General features: G+C 42.5%; 1 protein-coding gene across 3 annotated transcripts in view; it reads right to left on the bottom strand.

The window, feature by feature from the left end:
• apaf1 (apoptotic peptidase activating factor 1) overlaps positions 1–23,259 on the bottom strand; it is a 47,247-nt gene that overhangs the window by 18,621 nt on the left and 5,367 nt on the right. For 2 of the 3 annotated variants that reach the window (XM_041963666.1, XM_041963667.1), the window contains exons 11-26: positions 22,943–23,056; positions 21,925–22,109; positions 21,378–21,504; positions 20,861–20,986; positions 20,586–20,726; positions 20,252–20,377; positions 18,812–18,958; positions 17,775–17,903; positions 17,421–17,546; positions 15,718–15,837; positions 15,402–15,527; positions 9,366–9,491; positions 7,273–7,404; positions 6,690–6,815; positions 4,779–4,904; positions 2,789–2,935 (exon numbers count right to left, since the gene is read on the bottom strand). In XM_041963666.1, coding sequence (XP_041819600.1) covers positions 2,789–2,935; positions 4,779–4,904; positions 6,690–6,815; positions 7,273–7,404; positions 9,366–9,491; positions 15,402–15,527; positions 15,718–15,837; positions 17,421–17,546; positions 17,775–17,903; positions 18,812–18,958; positions 20,252–20,377; positions 20,586–20,726; positions 20,861–20,986; positions 21,378–21,504; positions 21,925–22,109; positions 22,943–23,056 — 2,124 coding nt within the window. Of the gene's footprint in view, positions 1–2,788; positions 2,936–4,778; positions 4,905–6,689; positions 6,816–7,272; positions 7,405–9,365; positions 9,492–12,083; positions 12,201–15,401; positions 15,528–15,717; positions 15,838–17,420; positions 17,547–17,774; positions 17,904–18,811; positions 18,959–20,251; positions 20,378–20,585; positions 20,727–20,860; positions 20,987–21,377; positions 21,505–21,924; positions 22,110–22,942; positions 23,057–23,259 lie in introns of all 3 variants that reach the window. The other variant, XM_041963668.1, reaches the window with a different exon arrangement.

Here is a 23,259-nt window from a genome sequence, read left to right as displayed (position 1 = left end):
AGTACTTCAAGTTATGTGGTGAAGTTTCGACTAAGAACAAAAAAAAGTTTGCACCATTGTTCACAGCCTTTATGGTGGTAAGCCAAACTTCAATATCAATCAGTCTACATCTATGATCCAAATGCACATTTAATACAATCCCACTGATCCTTCATAATGAAATCGCTCTCTTACACCAGCTGAGGATAAATACAAACCAAATACCCTTATGAAGACGTTCAGACGACTGCCAAGCCTTTTTCCAAGACTGACAGAAAAATAATTACACCCATCCATGATTTTTTTTTAGAATAGTAAATATTTTATTTGACCACACTGGTTTTCCTGCTTTATATCTAAGCGGAAGCACTATTCTGTTTTAGTTGTCGCATCCTCAGCTGTGCTGAGGTATGAGAGAGGCTTTTTAAATATCATCTTACTTACTGACAAGTCTGTTTAAAGTACAGTGCCCGAGCAAAATTGCCAAGTTTTAGTTTTAAAACATTTGCTGATTGCAAAACAGATGAGCACGCAGACATGCCTTGGCAATAATCATTAAAACAGATAGACAGATAGATTATTATCCTGCTCCCTCACTCTGTTTTATTATCTGTCATAAGAGGTACACACTCTGTCATGGTAATTACCATGGTAATTACTATGACAGACAAGATGGCCTCTCTTAGCTGTCCAGCCGACACGCAGTACGATAAATCAATCAACGCTTGCGACTCGGGGGGGTTCACCCTTTAAGACAGGCATAATAATCCATCACTGCTCCTCACATCCACACGCTGATCCATCAAGTCAACACGCCTTGCTGAAGGAGAGAGAGAGCAGAAAAAACGCCTGTGAAATAGAGTAATGAAGTGATCTGTTAGCGGATTCCGGGAATAATTATGACTGTCATGATGGTGTAATGGAAAATGAAGCTGATGAGCGCTGCATTCGATGTAGCAGAGCAGCCCTGTCTGTAAAGTTTACTCATAAACAAACTGAAGGGTATATTAGTGGAGGTTAAGGGCTCTAACAGTTTGGTATCCAGTTTGGAGTTTAAAAAGGGTCAAACAGAGAAGTCTACTAAAAAAAAGTCTACTAAAAAAAACAACAACAAGTAAACGCTATGATAAAAAGCATATCAAGAGATGCAAACAGCAAAGAAACACCGCAGGTACGAATAATCCAGCAAAACCAACTAATCGAGACAGCAAATGAGAGTATTTCCCAAAACGCAGTTCCTTTAAGTGTCAGGGAATCTTCCAGCTCAGCAGAAATACTGCCTTTATGATATATTGTGCAGGATATACATATTGAATGTGATGAGTTATTATGGTATATCATCTAATCTAGAATGCAGCCAAAAGTGGCCTATCGACATCCTCAGCAGTTGGCTTGTTTGCTCGACGATGACTCAAGTATGACCTTGTGCTCCTTTCTGTTGGAAAGGCAGCTAATTCAAACCTTTAATTCTCACATATGATGTCATGCTACTGCGTCTGGTGCTCTCTCTAGCACCTCATCTTTCTTTTTAATAGCCTACAGAGGGCTTTAACTTGGCCCCTAAGACTGCATGTGCGTCTACCTAGAGAAAGAAATTATGGGTCTGACAGCTCAGAGTTTTCTGAAAATCTTCTCATTCTGAAAACTATAAAATACACAAGAAGAGTAAAAGAAAGTACATTTTCAGGCCCTTGTTATGTCTGAGCTCATTTCCAGGTTTTACAATCTTGTCAACAGGAACCTGCCGTAGACGAGATTATGATGCGTTTTTGGCCATCTGTCTATAAAAAGCCTGAACAGTAGCAACATCTCTGTCGACCCACACAAGAAGGTATACACAAAGCGCGCATGCACATATTCACGCACACAACACAACCCCGCACACAGTATCAGGAGTAATCTGAGATATAAAGCCTCATCGATCAGAACTGCTCTCTCTCTCCCTTGAGGATTACACCATTGCCCAGCAAATAGCCAATCAGAGCACAGCTGAGACTGCCCGCTCTGTGACCCCATCTCTTGTAAAAGTAAAGGCAGAAAGACAAAGCTGCACACACACAAATACACATACACACACTATTCCAGTCAAGTCACAGGGAGGCACTGATACCATTCTCTCAGGTATGGAGTGTTTTTATGTAAACCTGCGCCACTGCAATGCTCCTCTAGTTAATGTAACAATGGTGCATGTGTTTTTGTATTGTTTTTTTACGTTACGTTTACGTTAAAACATATCTCAAACAACAATTCTCCCTCTCACATATGCATGTACGTGTTGTTGAGGACAGCAAATAGCAGGCAGAGCAAAGGAGTGAAGTGCTGCCCGACTTTTTGTCTTCATGCGCTCAAGTTCAAACACGGGCAGGAAGGGGCACACGGTGCATTTAGGTGCCAACTAACCATTTGTATCATATCTAATGTAGTGAAGGTAAGCGATGCATGATAAAGCAGTCATATAAAGGTCATTTTTAAAAACTGCTGCCACGTGGGAGTAAATGCATCACGACACGCTCCATTATTTAAAATCTGTGGCATTATTTTGCCACTTAATATGAGGAATCTGTGACAGGAAAACAATACTATTCATGTTTGCTTTGAAAAGTAAATATTTTGGGGCGTCCTGGTAGCTACTGGGTTAAAGATGTAAAAATGTGCCACCAACCATGGACTGTAGACAGAATAAAATACACTAAAAAAAGACTAATTTCAACCTACCAAACACACTGTGGCTTCCACTTCCCTGTGAGTCCATACAACAACCAATGGAGACTTTGAGTATCCATATGAGCCACAGTATGTGCTTGCATACCTTGATGTAGCCGCCAGTCGAGACCAGAAGAGAGTTGTCTGGGGAGAAGTGCAGGTCAGTCACCCAGCCTCCGTGCAGTGAGTCCATGCCGTCTTTACCGTCCCGGGAGCAAATCTTCATCAAAGAGCCGTCCTTGACACTCCAGAGCTGTGACGGACAGCCGAACAAGACCAGACTCATCAAATAAAACACTCCCAGATATAAAAAAAACTATATGTTTTACATTGTTGGTGAACTCTAAGCATTGGATCAATTCCATTCTGTGGCCTGTATCAGCAGATGGAGCTTGGTTGCCATGGAGATGGTTAAGTTCTAATCACATGGTCTAAGTTTTGATCACGTGATAACAGGTGGTCGTCTCAGGCATCAGATGTGACTAAAACTCCATGCTCTGGTCGCGTGATAAACAACTGAATAAACACCATCTGTTTGTGCAGGTCATGAGATGTGGCTGAAAACAAGCTGACCGTGTGATAATATTTTTTTTTGTTTGTCATTATTTCTCAGGTCAAGATGAACCTTTAAGCTCAATATTATGGAAAAACAGCGAGGAAAATAAAAACATGTGCACAGCAGTACAGTGCAAATCTAAATGGGAAATTACCCACAATGCACCACGTGTGTATTGAAATGATGGTTTGTGATTCTATTACCGCCAGTTCACCACATCATGTCGATTGCAGCTGTTATGCAACTGTTCACATTTGACAATGACACATCACACGTACAGCTATATTTAACACTTGGCATGCTTTTGTGCAGAATGACTCACATTTGTTTCCATAGAAACAGGGGTGAGATATCAGTGTGGTTTATGTAATTGGATCTGATGGATTCGCCCATTTCTGGATAATGGAGCAGTTCAGCTCAGAGGCCACCAGAGGGCATTAACCCCTTGTTGGCCGGTGCAGCGCTGGCACTCGTGGCTGCAGGCGGAGCAGCGCTGGATGGCTTCTCCACATCTTCCTCTCTGCCTCTCACACAGTCTAACTTTTCATTTATATGTGTGTGTGTCTGCGTGTGTTTGTGTATGAGCTGTGCACATTCCAAAGCCTTGGGGATCCAATTTGGCAGCCTGAGGCCTCTCCTTCACCTCCCACTGTCAGACATCTCCTCCTCTTCCTAGTCTCTTCATCCCAACTCCTCACACAACCTGCACCCTTCCACCATCTCCTTGCTGCCTCATCTGGGATGGAGCCCTGCCTCCTTCCTTTCATCTCATGCCTCCTCTGTGCACTGCAGCAATCTCGATGCATTAGTAAGCACTTTATCTAAATGAGTGATGAGATGTAATTATGGGGTGATCTCTGCAATAAATGTTGACTGGTGTAATTGCATTTTTTTGTGTGATGCACGGCAAATTAGATGGTTTAAGGCATTGTCATCACTTCTCATACCGGTACCATAATGCCATTTGGTGTATGGACACCCTGATATGAGTATCTAGAGGCTGGAGGCTCAGTGGGAAATCTTTCCTCACCTCTCGTCTGCAGCCTCTGTACTTTAACTCCATCAGTCATTGCAGTCTTCTCTTAACTACCTCATTCTCCTCATAGTTCTAAAAATTCGCTACTTCCCACCTTCTCGTTGACAGCAGAACAAGCCTAATGAGCCTGAATTCCTTGCACAACACCCGATACTAAGAAGGCAAGGAAAATGGATATGAGAATATTTCCTTTCTTGACATTTTGTGAGCTTATTTTCTTATTTATTCGACTGTAAAAGCGAGAGCCTGTAAAACGTAGCAAACTCACCGCTCACATACACACCTGAGCTATACTGTTGGACTACTAGTGGTCCAGAGACAGGACGAGGTGCAGCTAGCTGGTTAGCATGCTAACATCAGTAGATATCGCACAGCACTAAAGACCTTAGTCACTTCTTCACATTCTGTTGATATTGTACACTTCTTGAATATTTCAAACTGAAATTCTGTCCATATCTTACACAATGCACCGTTTAGAAAACCCTGAATGTATCGAACACCCACCCGAATCTCTCCATTGTCATCTCCTGTTGCGAGGCGTCGGCTGTCCCAGGAGAATCGGCAGCTTCGGACACAGTCTTGGTGGCCGCTCAGTGTGTGGACACAGCGCCAGGACTCGCAGTGCCACAGCTAGGAGCAGAAAGCAATGCATCAAGAGGACTGCAGAGCAATAACCAGTACATCAAAATGACAGCCAAAAACAGATTTTACACATTCTGATGTGCAAAAACCTGTACTAACCATACCATACTAACCATGTACTGGATACATTTACTTCATTTTCACACTGCTACAGAGCTGAAATGTGTGCCTAACACTTACTTATTCAACATTTAGAAGAAGCCACCTGTTTCTGTAACACAGGTGAGATATACTGTAGATGAAATGTAACTATAAAAATAAACACAGCAGTGCTTACATGGGAATAACTGCTAATAATTAGAATAAAGCTTTATTTCTGTTGCTCAAACCAATCATCACTCGTTAATAGGTCTTATGAGGACAAATAATTGGGCCAAATGCAGAGCTAATGCTGTTACAGTGCTGCATCAGTAATGAGTGCTCTCTCACTCCTGTTTTCTTTCTCTCACTTTGTTTGGATTTCAATTCTTTCCTCTCTGTCTCTCATCCATTTTTTCCTCTTTATATTCCTCCCTTATCTCTCTTTCCTCCCACCTCTTCCTCTCTCTGTGTTCCTTCCTTACCCCAATCACATCCTGCGCCGCACAGAAAATAACACAGCTCATAATTAGACACTTCATTTGGCAGCCGGCTAACTACGTCTGCACACAAAGTCCCATTCATCTGAAGGTCAGTGGAAGAAGGAGGAAACAGAGGAAATGGAAGGACAGAAAGAGGGAGAATCCTCCTTTTTGTGGTTCTCAACAAAAGCACTCACGGCTGAGCCTTTTGGTTTGACCTCTAGATAGATGGAGACCGGGGACTTGTGTTTGTGTGTTTTGAGCTACCAAAGCCCCAACTCGGTCTGGAGAGCAAAGACTATGTGACTGGCTGCTCACCAGCCCCACAGCACACACAAACCTCAATTATCATCTTTGCCAAATCCATAAAACACACATTCTCTCTCACTACCATCCATTGATGGAAGCCAGGTTGGCTGCCGACCCAGTGGCTGTTCTCTACAGTAAGTGTCGGCTAAATCCAAATTCCCGTGTGAAACTTGGTGGCAGTGGTTCTGGCTCAGCTGCTTTAGCAAATGCCCGAGAGAGCGGCTGTGCATTGTTGCTAATGCTGGACACTCAGGAACACCAGTTGTCATCTGTGGTTGAATACTGGGCAGAGAAGTATAAATTTAACACAGAACCCGCGGTCGTCTTCATGGTCTGAGAAAATGAATGACACTGAGAGGGAGCCAGTGTCAAAGTGCTGTGCAATGGAGTTCCCTTTCCTGTGGATGGCGGGTTGGAGAGGCAATGATTTTAGAGCTGCTTGAGGAAAAAGGTTACAACCGCATCTCCAGCCCACTGAGCCAGTCAAAGTCAGGCCAAAGTCAAACGCAGCGGTGTTGGGAAACCGCAAACTGGCAAAAACTACATCCAGACAGGGAGGTGGGTCAGTTGCGGGCCAGCCAGCCTGCCAGGCTGGTGGGTCAGCAGGTCCACGGGCTGCAGTCAGACTAAATGATCACTGGATGTGGGTATAAGAGGACAGACTGACCTGCCCGGGGCCATCTGCTGCATGCTAATCTCTGAGGTCCCTCACCTCCCTTCCAGAGAAACTTCTAGCCTCAGACATCACCCACAGCAATGCGTCCATGTGTATGTGCTGTAAGTAATGAGTTCTGAAGGAGGTTTGAGGGAAGACGCTGATGTGTAATAGGTCACGCTATTACTGGCAGCACAAACAGATATGTCTCATCCCATGAGTACGTGTGCGTGTGTGTAAGTGTTGAACCTTAACAGTCTTGTCAGCAGAGGTGGTGGCGAAGAGGCATCCGTCTGGCGAGACATGACAGGACAGAATGGCTCCCCGATGAGCCTCGATGTCCTGCAGCTTCTCGCCACTTTCTAGGTCCCACATCTTGTAGTGAGCAAGAAAAAGAGGGAGGTTATTTCATATTTGATTTCAAGCTTCTGTTGACTGTATTGTGAGTCTGTAGCTGCGTTTCCACCGCAGGAACTTTGCCCAGGGACTTGGAAACTTTGGTGGAAGTCCAAACATGTCTGATTGGTTAAGTGCTTTTATCTCAGCCACCATTTTTAAAAATCTGCAGCTGCTAGCCAGTTTGTCTCTTGCTCATTGTGCTTCAACACATCATCACAGAGTTACAGAGGAAGCACACGACAGAGGGACCAACGGCGAAATCCATCTGTTGTTGTACAGTCGTGGGCAAAAATGATGTGTACAAACAGATGTCACGCTTTCATATATCAGTCCTAATCTTCAAAGGTTGAAGCAAAAAGTAGTTCCTGGGACTAAAACTTCTGCGTACTTTGGGTGGAAACGTAGTTAAAGTGTGTGTGTGTTTGAGCCTCACCTTGACAGTGCCGTCGAAGGACCAGGACAGCAGTCTCGCGTCGGCGGGCGAGTCGGAGAGCAGCGAGAAGCATCTGACTTGTTCCTTGTGACCCTGCAGCACTTTACACTCCCCAGACTGCCACCTCCACACCTACAGGGGGCAACAGAGAGGCAAACAAGGACAAGGAATCTTTTAACAACTAATCCATTTTAATTCAGTTTCCAATATCCGCTCTTACTGACTCACAGACTTTGACGAGTGTTTCCCGATAAGTGAACTCAGCAGGCAAACTTTCCATAAATACCAAATTCTGCAGACTTTCCTGGAAGAATTACCCACAATCCATAGCATTCTACTTAGAGCCTCACAGTCTGCTGCCCACTGAAATGCCTCTGTATATGCAGGTAATATGTGAAGCTTCCCTCATGCAGCATTTGCAGCCCTGGCACCCTCTTTCACTCAGGCATTGATAATGCTTGTGACATCGATTAAAGTCTGTGAGGGTTTAATAACTTAAAGCTTAGGCTGGACATTGCAACTGGAATTGAAAAGTTAAACTTCTCTGTACTTCCAATAACAAAAAAATGTTTAAGCAAGTTTGGGAAGGTACAAACATCTTTGACTCTCATGACTCTCATAACATTCTGACTAAATTCAGATGTCAAGCTGGGTCACATGTTTGCACCCGAGGTCAGAATGGACACAATTATTAGAATAAAACCCAGGTTCAAGAACACCAGAATTTTCCTTTAAATGCCAACATCACTCGTGAGGATCAATTAATAAATGTAAAGAAAAAAACACTGCATTCTAACAACAGGCTGTTTCTTCGGCACAAGACTGAGCCATGTAGCATCCACCAGTCATCTGACAGGGAGCAGTGGAGGCAGCAGTGTAGCCTCATATGCTGCTATAATATAAACAGGGATGTCATATTTCAGTAACTTTTTGTGTGCACTGTACAACACCACCAGTGGTACAGCATATCACAGTATTTTGTACTGTTCTTTGTGCATATTTTTAATGTTCCTTCTCCCTGATCAAATCTCTGCTTAGATGTGCTCTGTATATGCTAATGCATCTGGGGTTAAAACACTGGAGGCCCACATGTGTCTACAGAGTGCTTGTTTATGACAGTGTGCAGGCAGGTAAATGACCAGAGACAGGAGTTTAACTGAGGCCAAAGATGTGGGCAGGACAGACGTTGGACCTTTTCTCCTTCTGAAAAGAACCTGTCATTGGCCCAGAGGCTACAATCCTTCACCAGCTAACATCAGTGTCATTAGCTCTCATTACATTCACTCTGCGTCTGCATTAACATCTAAATACACATCACCATTTCCTAGCGAGCACATGTCAAACAGCATGAATTTGAATAGCTTCTGAATAAGCGGCGGATGGTCCGAGAATAGTGATGGGATAGGCAGCAGACGCATGAATACGGAACGAGGTGCTGCGTTGTCGGAGAGGGAAGGAAGTACTGCAGTGGACAGGTCTGTCAGCAAAGAGAAAAGATGAAGAAGGAGGAGGAGGTGGAGGAGGAGGAGATGAGAGGGGAGGAAAGGGGAAATGAGCAACAGAGCATGAACGGTGGGGGTTGACAGACCGTAACGGCCCGAAATACACACTCATAGTCACACACAAACACAGATAGTTGCACACAGTAAACTCGAGAGCGGGAGGGAGATAAAGAGCTATCGAAAGCAGCATAGCCGAAGGCGAAGAGAGGGGGAAAGGAAGGAGAGGAGACAAAAGAGGGGGATGAAGAATGGAGAGGTGAAGAGGGCCGACAGAGACGCTGGTAGTGTGTAATAGGTAGGGGAAGGTGAAAGCACCAAAGAGACCCGGAGCACTGAGGATGAGTGATTCAGCCGAGCAGGCAGTTTTAGTCAAGTTGAGGAATGGGGAAGGGGCAAGAAGAACAATCAATAGCGGAGAAGAAAAACGGGAAGCAGGTTGTGGGAGGAGGTGAAAGCACAAGCCATGAATTAGGCAAGAAGAGATGGTGGAGGATTAGGGAGATGGTGATGAATGGGAGAAAGACCAACAGGAGAACCAAGCAAGAAAGAGAGGAAGGGGGGAAACTGGGGGAGCAGACAGGATTCGCCTACCCTTATGGTGGTGTCCTCGGAGGATGTGATAAGTGTTTGGCCATTCTGGCTGAATTGGCAGTGCAGCACCGTCTTTGTGTGCCCCAGCAAAGTGGCTAAGAGCTTCCCAGAGGGCACCTCCAGCACCTGGGGGGAAGAAACAAGCGTTATCCCCACAAATGCTAATACACAAAAGCCACAATAACAGCAACAAGACTGAGAGTCAACAGCCACACTCTGTGCGGCTTTAGTCAGAGCTTAATGCTAGCGTCAGCATGCTGACATGATCACAATAACAATGCTAACATGCCATGTTTGCCATGTTAATCATCTTAGTTTAGTCTGTTAGCATGCTAGCATTTGCTAAATAGCACCAAGCACAAAGTGTAGCTGAGGTTTATGGGAATGTTGCTAGTTTTGCAACTGGTTGAAAGGCTGACCAGATGATGGCACAACAATAAAAATCAAAGGCTCGCCAAAGTTATAGCAATTCATCTTGAGGGGAATATGAATGTGTGTACCGAATTTCATGGCAGTCCATCCAGTAGCTGCTGAGACGTTTTCACTCAAAAATCTCAACCTCATGCTGGCAACAGAGGAAAAGTCGGAGGATCACCAACAGTCAATTCAGCCAATCGTTTAAAATATTTCACTAAGGACCAAAAATGTGAATCTCATGTTGGAAAATTCAGTTTCATCTTCTGGGCGCCCTAAATGCTGTACAAAATATTTAGTTGCTGAGATATTTCAGCCTGAGCCAAAGTGGTGGAACGACCAACCAACAGACAGAAAGACAGACTGACGTTACCATCCATAGCGCCACGCCGCTAGTGTGGCTAAAATCTACTGTATGACATGAGGTTGTGTATACTTGTATACTTGTGTGTGAGCGCTACTGTACCAGGAAGTCATGCGAGGTTCACACCCAGAGTCTAGAATATCTGTGCAAGACTCAAATGATAGCTATGTTTGCCAAGATGTACTCAGGGAGGAAAACTATCCAGGAAAGTTTACTTAAAAATTCTGAGAAAAGGTCACTTTTTTTTAGGTGCAGCTGCTGGCTTGATGGCGCTAAGCACATCAAAAAGAAGGCAGAGTTGGGGGAAAAGTGTGAGCAGTCTGCAGGACTGTTCGGTCCGGCTGCTGGCGCTCTGACAGCCCTGGAGAAATTACAAGGGGAGTCAGAGAACAAAATAGCTTTGATGCTTAAAAGATTCAGCTTGAAGAAAAAAAAAATGTCATCATGCGTTCTCACTTGGGGTAACTGCTGCTGCTGCTGCACAAATCCCTGTAATAGGCTCTTGAGATGGGATGGGGAAAGATTTTGTGAATGGCCACAAAAGGTCAAAGGGACGGTCGCTAATACTACAGCCCAGAGATGTCCAAAAGTCCTTCATAGGGTTCCAGGAAGGAACGGTGAAAGGTGTTCAGTCTTACTGGTGTTGTGGCTCTCTGGATGGCGGCTGCTCAGACTCAAATATCTCTCCCACTGTTGGATGGACTGCCATGAAATTTGGCTCTTAGACGTTCATGTTACGCACCGGATGAACCGTCATAACTTTGATTATCTCTTAACTTTTCATCTAGGGCTTAACAGAAGTAAATTAGACTTTACTTTACCTTAATTTATGAGAAAATACCTGCAAAACTATTTATATTGCCATCAATCGCAGCTCAGCGTTAATTAGCAGAAGCGCAAACATTCTAAACTAACATACCTGTTAAACATCAGCATGTTAGTCATTGTGAGCATGTTAGCAGGCTGATGTTAGCATTTAGCTAAAACACAGCTGTGCCTTAGTACAACAAAATCATTTTCTTTCAAAAGATTTATAACTGAAATCAACTTTTTCTAGTGCAATTATAAAACCGTCTGTGGCACCTCCATTATTCTAATTAACCTCCAGATAGATCCATCCAGCGGCAATAAATATTAAATTTATGCTGCTGTGGCTGAGTCTGCAACTTCAAACTTCATAAACGATAAACTACTGAAAATCAAACAAAAACAATCATTCACTCGTTCAACCAATTTAAAAACAGCGAATAAATCACAGAAAGCGAATAAAATAAAATAAAGTACAACACAGCATTATTGCCTCTCCAGCAGAGCACCTGTAGTTTTGAAAGTCTAAAAGAAAGGGTCATAATGCCAGGGATTTTAACCAGACACTAAAATATTTACATCTCAGAGGAGAAGGCTGAAATGCCTGAGCAGAACAAGCCTCGGGGCACGCCGACCATGTTTGTCAAGCTCCACGGACGGAGACGCGAGCTTCAAAGCCTGAGAGAGAATGCTTTGGAGAGCTTTAAACGTCCTGCTCGAGGATTTCTGGGATGGTGCAGTCAGGAAAAGGCCTGAGGCTGTTTGGTAGAAAAATAAAATAAAATAAACAAAAATAAAAACAGGCTAATGTAAAGAGGACACTTGTTTAAAATGCCACTACCGAGGGAGTAAGTAAGTGGCTGAAGTACTGCAGTACTCATGTGAAATCAAAATATAATGATGAAAGTGGTGAAAATGGTCCAGCATAACAAGACCTGATATTATTGATACATACAGTAACAACAGTAAGATCCTCTCTGTAATTATTGATCTGCCTCTTCTCTGAGAGTCATTAAGAGTATCTTTAGATATACCTACACACTTACAGTGTACTTGCTGTACTTGTGTGTGTTGTTGTGAGTGATTCTTCAAGAGACGCACACACACAGACATTACTCCTTTTCCTACCATACCTGCACGCTGCCTGTGAATAGCCCTACAGCCACCATCAACCCTCTGAAGGAGGTCAGCAATCGTCGGATCCTGCAGCAAACCGTCCTCAGTACCTGACTAGCCTTCATCCCTGCTGCCTGGCACAGAACACACACATTCACACGCACACAGCTGCACTTTCTCTATCATAAAGAAACACACAGAAACTTTCCATCCTTGCCTGCACATCGTACGTGAAGTTAGATGTTGTTGATGTAAACTGCCTGTTAATAACTCAGAATGAGGGGAAAAAGGGAATGAATGGCTTCCACTGCAGTGGTCACCAGGACCACCTCTAGCAAACACCAGGGCTCCCTCTGGTGTTTGCTCTGGATACTACAGCAACAAAAGCCGTGCAGACTCGATGTTTAAAAAGAACTAAAAATGTATCTAAGTCTGTTGGAGGTCACTGATAAAGTATAAAACATTAAATATAACTAACAGACCTCAAGGAATGCTTGAACAAGGAATACCAATCATCTCTAAAAGGAGGACTAAAAAATGCAACAGAGCAACCTTGGTTTCAGTTCAACAGATATTAGAATTTTGGATGCTTATCGTGAAATGAATGATGATGCTAATAATGTGCAGGAAGGCAGCAGAATGGTAGTGCTTACAGGGACCATTACCATCAAATCATAGTGATCTGACGGCGTGTGAACTGTTGTGGGTAAGTACAAGGCAATGACAGTAATTAAGTAACGAGGTGTCTTCCAAAGCAAACAAAGATGATCTGAGCAGACATTCAATACCAGCTTTCAGTACTCGACAGTTTTTGCTGCTTGCTGCTGCAAACACATTTCAGTCTTTACCACAAAAGTATTGCAGTTCCATACCAACCCAAGTCAGTCATCGGCTGATTTGTCCAAGCAGAACAACTGACTGTTGGCAGCCAGTTAGGTAGTGGCATTGCTACTAACTCTGCAACATTATTGGTTTAGAAATCTTGTGCTCAAATCAGAGCGATGCACAGAGCAAATTCTGAGGCAGTGTGGGAAAATAAAGGAAAAAACAGAATTTTGTATATTTTGTGTGCACTAACTGCAATTCTATCAATATTTTCCACTGCCTTTTTTCCACTCTCTTAGTTATAAGGAGTCAGATCACTAATCATCTGTGCTTCTTTAAGTCTGCACACTGATCCTTTCCTCTCATATCTCTGGGGCCAGGAGAAGAGCTGTAATTAATATCATTAACCCCTGTGTTCATTTAGACTGTAGGACCTTCTAATTAATTACAGGTGCTCTCTGCTGTAGGGCGCTGGCCTGGCAACAGCAGGGATATGTCGGGGGATTGCGTGTAAGTATGCGTTTTAATATAGGTCGGGAACTTTCTGGGACGTCCTCTACCGTCGCATATGCGCTTGACATGCAACAAACACATGCGCTCACACACCAAAACACACACCTGCCACAATTCAGACGAGGACCTCATTCTCTGCCTGTGAACAACAATTTATCATCAAGACAAAGAGCAGCGGAGCAAGGGGTGCCGGGGAACAGACAGAACAAAAGCGGGACGCGAGATAAACAAAACAAAAGGGGGAATTAAAAAAAGTAGTGTGACAGAGATGTTAAATATGGAGATAGAGAACAGGAGGGAAGAGCGTTGAGAATACAAATCACAGGTGAAAAGACAGGCAGAGCAGTGAGGGGCGGAGGGAGATGAAAGAGGTGTTTTGAGTTGACCTGACGTACAGCTGACAGGACAGATAAAAAGGGCGACAGTGGTGATGTCAGATTTCATGACTCAACATGGTCTGAACAGCACCTCCTCCACAACACGGAACAGAGATATTCACACAAAGACACATCCTCGCACACACACGTACGCAAAAGTTAGGGCTTCTTTTTAAGTGTAGAACTGTCTGTCTCTTCATAGAAAGTGCACAAGTGGGGATACATGAAAGCGCTGCGTGGAAATTTGCAGAAAACACGTGAAAATGTGTGTTTTTATTAAAGGGATAGTTCCAAATTTTGGGGCATACGCTTATTTGCTTTCAGGGCTTTTTGAGGCGATTAGCTTAGCATAAAGACTGAGAACAGGGGGAAAAGGCTAGCCTGGCTCAAAACGACAAGCGGCTTCGAGGGGGGAATCACAAGTTGCAGAATTTACATTTCTGTTTTTGTGTGGGTTAAACAAATTAATTCAAGGGTTCAATACAAGTTAATTAGTGGCTTAAGAGGCGCTGGAGGCAAATCTCCTGGCTGTAGCTCCCTATTCACTGCAGATATGAGAGCGGTATCGATCATGTCATCTAACGCTAACTGAGCAACAAAGTGAAGAAGCGCATTTCTCAGGACTCCTTCTTGAAGACGTGATTTTGTTTGGCCATGGAATGAGGAAGGACTGCAATTAAGGATTATTTTTTATCTGTTGACTTTTTTTAGCTACTAAGATATATGAATCACAATTAGAGCTGAAGCCATGAGTCGATTAATCCAGTAGCTGATCGCCTGAAAATTTATCTGCGATTGTTTTTGTAATGATTTGAGCCAAATGTTTGCAGCTTCCAAGTTCCAACAGCATGAGGATTTGCTATTCTTCTTGACCTTATATGATAATAAATTGAATGCCTTTGGGGTTTACACTGTTAGTTGAACAAGACAAGCAATTTAGAGACATCACATCTGGGAAATTGTGTTTTTCACTATTTTGAGGGCCAAGCATATTAATCAATGATGAAAATAATGACTAGCTGCAGCTCTGCACATTCTGAGTGTCCAGGGGGAAGTTTTCTGATGTGTGAGCAACAGCCCAAAACCTTAACACATTCAGTTTACAATAATACACAGTAAGTCAAATAAATGCAGAAAATCTTTATATTCTAGAAGCTAGCACCAGTCATTTTGCTTAATAAACACAAGCTTGTTGTTGGGTTAAAGTTAATATAGTTCAATTAAAATAATAAAATCGTGTTAATGTAGTCAAACAGTGGTCATTATTTATTCAATAATTGACTCAAATCGAAGCAAAATCAAAGTAAATTCACTTTCACTGCCCCATTACGAGGCCTTGCATGATAATTACGTTATCGACTAATTGTACAATATATGGACATATATGGACCTCAATATTGCCCGTTGTATTTACATGCATGTTTGTTCACGTATGTCACCAACATGATGCCAGAATGAGCAGCAAGGTTTTAGCGACCATTATAAGACTCGAGTGCGGCGCCTAAGCCGAGTGAACAGGAAAATGTCTGGAACAACATGTCGTCCAGCAAAAGCAGCATCGTGTTACACATGCCCATAAACATATGCAGTGCGCACCGTGTGTCTGAATGGGTTTTCTACCTGTACGGTGCCATCTTCCTGGCCCAGGACCACAGCACGGGGCTCCCTGCACAAACACGTACACCGGACCCTGGACGGCTTCTCCTCCGACTGGAACAGCACCGATCCTGTCCTGCCATCCCGAACCTGACAAACACGCACACGTTGTTCTCTATGAGAACCTGATATGACCCCATCATAGTACACTAATACTTGTCTGCACATGAACTCACACTCAAGGAAAACAGTAATTCCAGCTTCACATTCCTGCCTCGACCAGCCCGACACATTTCATTCATTCATTCAGTCTCTTGCTTCATTTTCCCCGCCGGCTCACCTGCAGTCTGTTGCAGTTGTCTGCAGCTGACAATAAGATTTCTTCATCATTGAAGAGAACATCAGAGTCTCGTTTCAGGCAGACGGCTGAGGAGGTGTGCACCTTCTTTGTCTCCCATAACTACATTAACACAAGGCGGGAAACATGCTTGAGTGGGACATAATGTGAACTTCCAGTGAACGACATAAGGTTTCACTTTTCCTCCTAAATTACTTCATATTTATGCAGAGGAGCTGATCTTGGGTGAAAAAGCCTTGTTAGTTTACAAATCCGTTTATATAATCTCTTGCCTTTTCATTGTCACGCTGCTGAGACAAACTGGGAATAACCTGTCTGTTGCAATAAATAAGTCATCAGTATCTGTCTCTTACTTTTTTGTTTGGCACATCAAACTGAATTTCCAGATGGTCTAACAGCTGAAAAACACACACTGGTAATGGAACGCCTAAGCGGCACAAGATGGTTTCCTATCCTCTGCGAGAACATTTACCAGGTCAGGTGGGACTTCTCTTCTTATGGTTCAGAAACGGGTTAATTTAACCCACATTTTCTCACAAATTACTTGGCATTTTAGTTGCTCTGTTAAGGAAGGTTTAGGTTGCTGTCAGGGGTGGATGTTTAAGGGGTCAATAATAAAGTCCATCAAGTGGGACACTGTGTAAAATGTGAATAAAAAAAGACTAATTAACAAACTGCCGCAACAGTTTTCTAAATGTTCCTGAGCCCATGTATTAATCTCCTGCATACAATCATGTGTTTACAAAGTGGTGAACCTTGCTCCATTCTTGCTTGTGAACGACTGAGCCTTTCCAGGATGCTCCCTTCAAGCCCAATCATATCACCTGTTACCAGTGAACCCGTTCACCTGTGGAGTGTTCCAAACAGGTGTTTTTGGAGCGTTCCACAACTTTCCCAGTCTTATGTTGCTCCTGTCCCAACTTGTTTGAAATGTGTTGCTGCCATCAAATTCAGAATAAGCACATATTTACAAAAATCAATGAAGATCATGAGGTAAAACATTAAACATTTTGTATCTGTGCTGTTTTCAATTGAGCACATGCCAAAAAGGATTATCAGGCTATCACATTCTGTTTTATTTTTTTGGAATCAGAGTTGTAGTTCGAGCATTATAGACCCTTAGAAGCAAGATTTCTACTATATATTTCAATTTAAAGTTTTCTAGTTAACCCTAATGCTGATTAGTTCTTACTCTTACTCATCCTTGATTTAAATATTTTTCTACAATACGTAATTTACAATATCTGTAAAGCCAAAAGGTCCACCCTACAAGGCTAAACTGCAGAGATATTTTATATAATATTTTGTTTTTAGGCTTTTTATAGTAGATATTGCTTTGTTTAAGCAAGCAATGAGTCAGGGCAAATCAGCTAACAACTCATGTTTATATAACCTTAATGACAAGGACAAAGCCAAAAGCAAGTCAAGGCAGCAACGACAGAGAGCTCTGTTTTTTAAAAAACGGTTAGTATGCAATGCTTTCACTCATACAAAATAAAGTTAGATAAACTCTTTGCAGCAAAAGCTACGACACAATCCTTGAGCATTCCTCATTAGAGGCTGAAACTTAGCAGCTGGTGTTGGAGGCACAGCTGCAATAAATCAACTTGTGATGTAAGCATGACTTTGATTTTGCTGTGACAACAGGTAATTAGTCAAACATAGTGCATCACACGCAGCCTTACCCTGACAGTCTGGTCATAAGAGCAGGAGAGCAGCTGTGAGCCGTCAGGAGAGAACTGGACACGCTGGACCCAGCTCAGGTGACCACTGCAGTCAGCCATCTTCTTATTAGCCTCCAAGTCCCACAGCTGGAACACAACCACATACGGAGCGCTGTACACTTATTCATTTAAGCACATTATTATTTTTAGACACCCTCAGTCTCATATAGCACTTTAATAGGATATAAGTACAAAAAATGGGGTCAGAAAGAGAAGAAAGTTCGGCTTCTGAAGTAGGGGCGTGCCAGAGAAAGTTTCATAAACACTGGACTAAAAATATAGCATGGTATATTGTACTTTGTGTATGTTTCATACCTCCACAGCGTAATTTGAGAAGGCGATAGCCAGCAGGTTACTGGTGGGACAGGCGTGACAGTACTGCACCGTGCTCAGACGATTCGTTCGGATTTCCAACAACATGTCCGATGTCTCCACATCAAACACCTGAGTAACGGCGACAGCAAGACAACAAATGAGAGTCTACTCTGTCTGGGCCATATGTCTACTTTTGAATAATAGACAATGAAACATGAGCCTTTCTCCCTTCTTTCCTTTCTGTGTGTACTATTTTCGCACTACAATTTATATACTCCAATACCGATATGTCTACCTCTACTGGATAGCTTTCTAGAGCAATTTAATTACTAATTTATTGATGAATTTGTGCTACAAGATTTTGGTTTTTAAAATTACATCATTACACATTTATAGTTCATAAAAACATCAGTCTTTGAAAGCGTGATATCCAAATAGTGCATTAAGTCAGTATCGACATGCAAAACTGATTGATTAGTCCCAACTCTAATTAACTCATTATGTATTCTACATCAAGCATAGTGAGTTATAATGTACAATTAAAATAATAATTATCTTGAGCCTGGAGATTAAAACCTGCAACATTACAGTCTCATCTTTCTTGTCAAAGCCAAAGAGACAAGCTCAGACATCTCTGCGGTGTTTGGGTTGTTTCCCAGAATACAAACGAATGAAGACGTAGAGGACACAGACAGACTGATTACAGGACAAGACTGACTGATTTTGGAAAGCTCAGGGCTGCTCGCATTCACAACCAGGACACACGCTCTTTAGACCGTGTGGAGGACAAACTGCCTCTCTTTCCCGTCTCCTTAAATGAAGTAACACACCAACAACAAGGGCAGGGAGGACAGAGGACCCTGCGGTGTTGTATTTTTATCTATACAGACGTAAGACAAGACAAATCCACATCCAAACTGTTCACACCCTCTTTATCACACATTCAGCACTGGCAACACAACAACACAGCAAACAAACGGCTGCCTCTGATCTCTGCGTTCAAAACATGAATACACCCTTTCAAACAAAACGCTCACCAGAACAGCATTCCTGGCTGCACATATGATGCGTTTGCCGTCAGCCGTCCAGGTGCTGCACTTGACGAGGACCTCTTCATCGCCCTCTGCGAACTCGTTTCTCACGTCGATTGTCTTCCACTCGTTGGCGGACGACACCTGAAACAGCTGCACACATGCAGAAACACGCAAAAAAAACGATGAAAGCGTGTCAGTACAGAAAAAGGTCTACAAGTACTGCAGCTTCAAGCATCTGTCAACACAAATCTACATACAGGTATGTATAATGTGTATATATACATATGTACAATATGAATACTGTTGAGTGTAATGTGCAGAAAAGGCAGCACATTTTTGAACAAAGTCTAGAGAAGGTGCAGTTTTGAATTCAAATAAGTTCTTGGCGTCATCATCTCGATTTGACAAGACACTAGTGATAAGTGATACAATATAAGATAAGATAAGATAAGATAAGTCTTTATTGATCCTAAGCTGGGGAAATTTACTTGCTACAATGGCAAGAATACACGTATTAAGAAAAAATTAAATAAATAGTAAGAATAAATTATTTTCAACTTCTTAACTGAAGAAAAAGTGGCTATTTACTCAATTACTTAATAATTTACTTTGCAAAGTAAATAGTTAAGTAACTAAGTAATGAAAGAAGTAATATCAAGTAAGAAAGTAAACTATATATAAGTCAATTCCTGCGTAAGTAAATTTCTAAGTTATTGCATAAGTTAGGAAGTAATTAAGGAAAATGCTAGCTAAGCAAATTATTAAGCAAATTATCTGAGCGGTAGTAAGTAATTAAGTAAATTATGACATAACAAAGTAAATATTAAATAATTAAGTTAATTTTCGCTCGTTGTGAGTGAAAGCTCTGCTGGAACCAATCAACCCAGTTAGTTTCGAAAGGTTTAAGCAACTTTGTGTGTTCACAGGCAGTAAACGGGGCATAATGTGTCCTGAAGAGAAGCAAGCTTGAAGGTCGTCGGTTCAATTCCCTGGACTGGCAGGATAAATGGGGGTCGGGAAAGAGAAAAGGCAGCACTTTTTGCTCCCTCACTGCCACCATGAAGGTGTCCTTGATCTGTCCTATCTATCTATATACACTATGATAAGTGAGACATTTTATTTGTAGTTTGCATAATTTGGACTAAAGAACAACTCAGTCTCCCTATGTTCTCCATCAACATGACAAAGACAAAAGTCATCTTTTTAAATTAGCGTAATTTTCTTCATGTCTGATACTAGCACTGCTGTTGTAATTCACATATCCCACCAGTGTACTGTATACAGTTGTAGACTCTTTTAATGGCAAAAACATTGTTTGCACTGAAGTTACAAATAACAATAAATATGTTATAGTGCATCCAACTCACATAAATCAAGTACAGTTTGATGTTTACTGCCTCAGGAAAGGGCCGCTTTACAAGTATCTAGTTTAATGGCAGTCACCTTTATGGTGCCGTCGTTGGAGGAAGTGGACACATAGCTGTCATCAGGGGAGAAACAGCAGTGGTTGACTGGCTCAAAGTGGCCAAACATGGTGTTCTGGGAGGATGGCTTGTTGAGGTTCCATAACTGCAGAGACAGAGAGAAACACACTGAGAAGGAGAGGGACAGACAACTTGTAAAGTAGCTTACTTTTCTCTCTGTTCTCCTCATACAGTTACTTCACTCTTACAATATATGGCAAAAACATATACTGTACTCCACTGCGAATGAGGAGAGAGCAATAAGAAAGACATATAAATAAGTCACAAGACAGGCAAAACAAACACTCGCACACCTTGACGTTCAAGAGCTTGTCGTTGGAGCAGGTGGCCAGCAGGAGGCGTCGTGTTGTGTTGGTAAACTCACAGTGGTTGACCTGCTCCTCATGCTCATCCTCAAAGACCCTCAACAGCATGGCTCGCTCCACATTCCACACCTAAGAGGCAGACGGGGACAAGAATTTTATGACTAAAAAAGAGTAAGACAAAGAAAAAATGACAAAAAGTGCTGAATTTTGTGTGTTTTGCTTGTTGTCGGTCACAATAGGCGAGGAGACAGCTAGCTGCTTACCTTGACTTTCCTGTCACTAGAGCAGGTTGCTAGGAGACGGTCGTCAGGGGAGAAGGCACAGCACAGCACCTCGTCATCGTGGGCCTGGATCTCTGTGAGCTTCTCACCTGAGGTGCTTTTGAACACCTGGGGGCAAAGATATGATGACAGCAGTTGCACAGTACTGTCCGTGTTTTGAGTTAAAGTGCTGTATCATCCATTTTCTGGACATTTTGCTGCGTCCGTCCAATAGCATTTAAAGCAACACTAAAGAAAAGACAGAACTGAACCTGTGTTGTATTTGCCACAGACACAGAAATATGGTTCCAAAAGATGCACATTTGCACACTTTGGGCAGTGTACCACAGGTGGATGCAGTCTCTTTGACAACATCTAGCAAAAAATGTGGCTTGCCCTTCATGATTTCCAGTATTTGGTCTCCATGGAAACTATTTGGCACTCATATTTTTCACCACACACACACACACACACACACAGATGCACAAATACACTCAAAGAAACAAGTCTGCTTTGATACCTTGAGTGTCTTGCTGGCTCCACAGGACGCGATCTTGGTTCCATCGTGGGAGAAGCAGGCGGAGTAGATGGAGCCCTGGTGGGGTTGGATCACCAGACGGGACAGACTTTCTACACTGCACTTATTCCTGGAAAGCAAAAAAGACACAAATAAAATTCCAAGCTGGGACACACGGCCTATGATCACTATTTTTAGAATAATGGCTGAATGTAAGGCTAAAACAGGTCATTGTACTGTTTACAAGAGCAATTTTGCACTGGATGAATCAAATCCAAGGAGAAAACTGAACACAATTATCTCACTAAGTCACTTTAAATAAGAGACTCTGTTGCACAGAATTGTGACAAATGTAGATTTTTGTCAATTTACACATATTGGTCATAAATAAGGTTTTCAGCAGACATATACAGTACGTGAAAATGAAAAAAACTGCATCTAATTAGCATATATAATAAGCCCCAGAAATAGATGCACAACAAGGTCGATGCATCACTTGGTTTTAACTTCATTATTGGAGCATCGTAGTAAAATACGGCCGCTTGCATACAGCGAGTTGAAGTAGAGCTTCCCTGCCCTGGCCCGCTCCTGCGCCTGCAGCAGAGCCTGTCTGTAGACCTCCGACGTCTGTGGCTGAGACAGAGCAAGCTGCACCACGTCGGGGAAAGGACGCTGCTCCAGCTGGTGGCCGTTCAGAGACAGAAACTCCTGGAACTGACTGCGCACTTCACTGTTCTGTGGGGAGAGAAAATAAGCACGGACGAAAGTCCACGGCATGTAAAACTCATCATTAAGGCAAAGCTATTCTTCAAAGCAATGTAAGGAGTTTAATCTTTGAATAATTTCTTGATTTTGCACCAGTTATCTTTTTTTGTTTTCTCTTTCCTTTTTCCTCACATGCTCACCATTTGGAAAACTTTTGTCTTTTGAAAAGGAAAATCTTTACTCCAAATCTAGCTTATGAACATTTTCTAGTGCCATTTAGGGCTTGTTATTACATGAATGTTAACTCAGTCTTTTTAAATCTCGTCATTTTCCAGTGTAATCATCCACAAATCCACTTATTGAAAAATACTGATAAAATCTTCATGCATCACTGCACACGCATTAGACAGAAGATTAAATCTTACTGTGGCATAAGAATCATAAATTAGTGTTGCCAGTGCCTTCTTATTGTGCAGGTCCTGGTGAAACAGGTGAGGGAGTTACACATCGCAGTCCCATGCTTCCCCGCTCTGATGTGATAAACCATTTGCCAATTACCAAATCTGCCTTCTCGTAATGATGAAAATTGGAAAGGGAACGGGGGACAGCAAAAACATGGAAGGACAATGCGCTTGTGTTTATGAGATAATTGAGGGGAACACTGTTAATTTAATTCACAAAGTTTCAAAGAGAGGGCAAGGGCAAAAAAGAAAGATCAACTTCTAAAGCTGCAGCTGAGGAGGACCACATACCTGAATATACCAAGAATAATTTAAATCTACCCTGTGGCAATGAAAAATCAACTCACAAAATAACCACACTGGCTTTGTTTCATACACAGTTAAGTTTTGTTGTCTGCTGACCTCTTTGTCCAGAATAGGTCCATATTCCACATAGTCATTGATGAGGTGAGCTGGGCCCATTATCTGGGCCTTGATGCTGACCCAGTCCAGAGAAAACATGAGCGAGTACAGCTCCTGGATGGAGAGAGACAGCCAGACACCGACAGAGGAAGAGACCAGCAGAGGCATGGTGAGCAAGAAAGAAGACAGACAGAAGCTGGAAAAATAAGACCCTCTTGTTGGGTTTAATGTCTACACTGGCTGAGCAAGAATGTTAGTCCAATATCAATATACGACCTGATATGACAAATAAAGGCCAAATGATATGTCAAATTATC

This window comes from Chelmon rostratus, chromosome 22, assembly GCF_017976325.1.
Source record: "Chelmon rostratus isolate fCheRos1 chromosome 22, fCheRos1.pri, whole genome shotgun sequence".
Classification (NCBI taxonomy): domain Eukaryota; kingdom Metazoa; phylum Chordata; class Actinopteri; order Chaetodontiformes; family Chaetodontidae; genus Chelmon; species Chelmon rostratus.
This window is presented reverse-complemented; position numbering and strand designations above follow the sequence as displayed.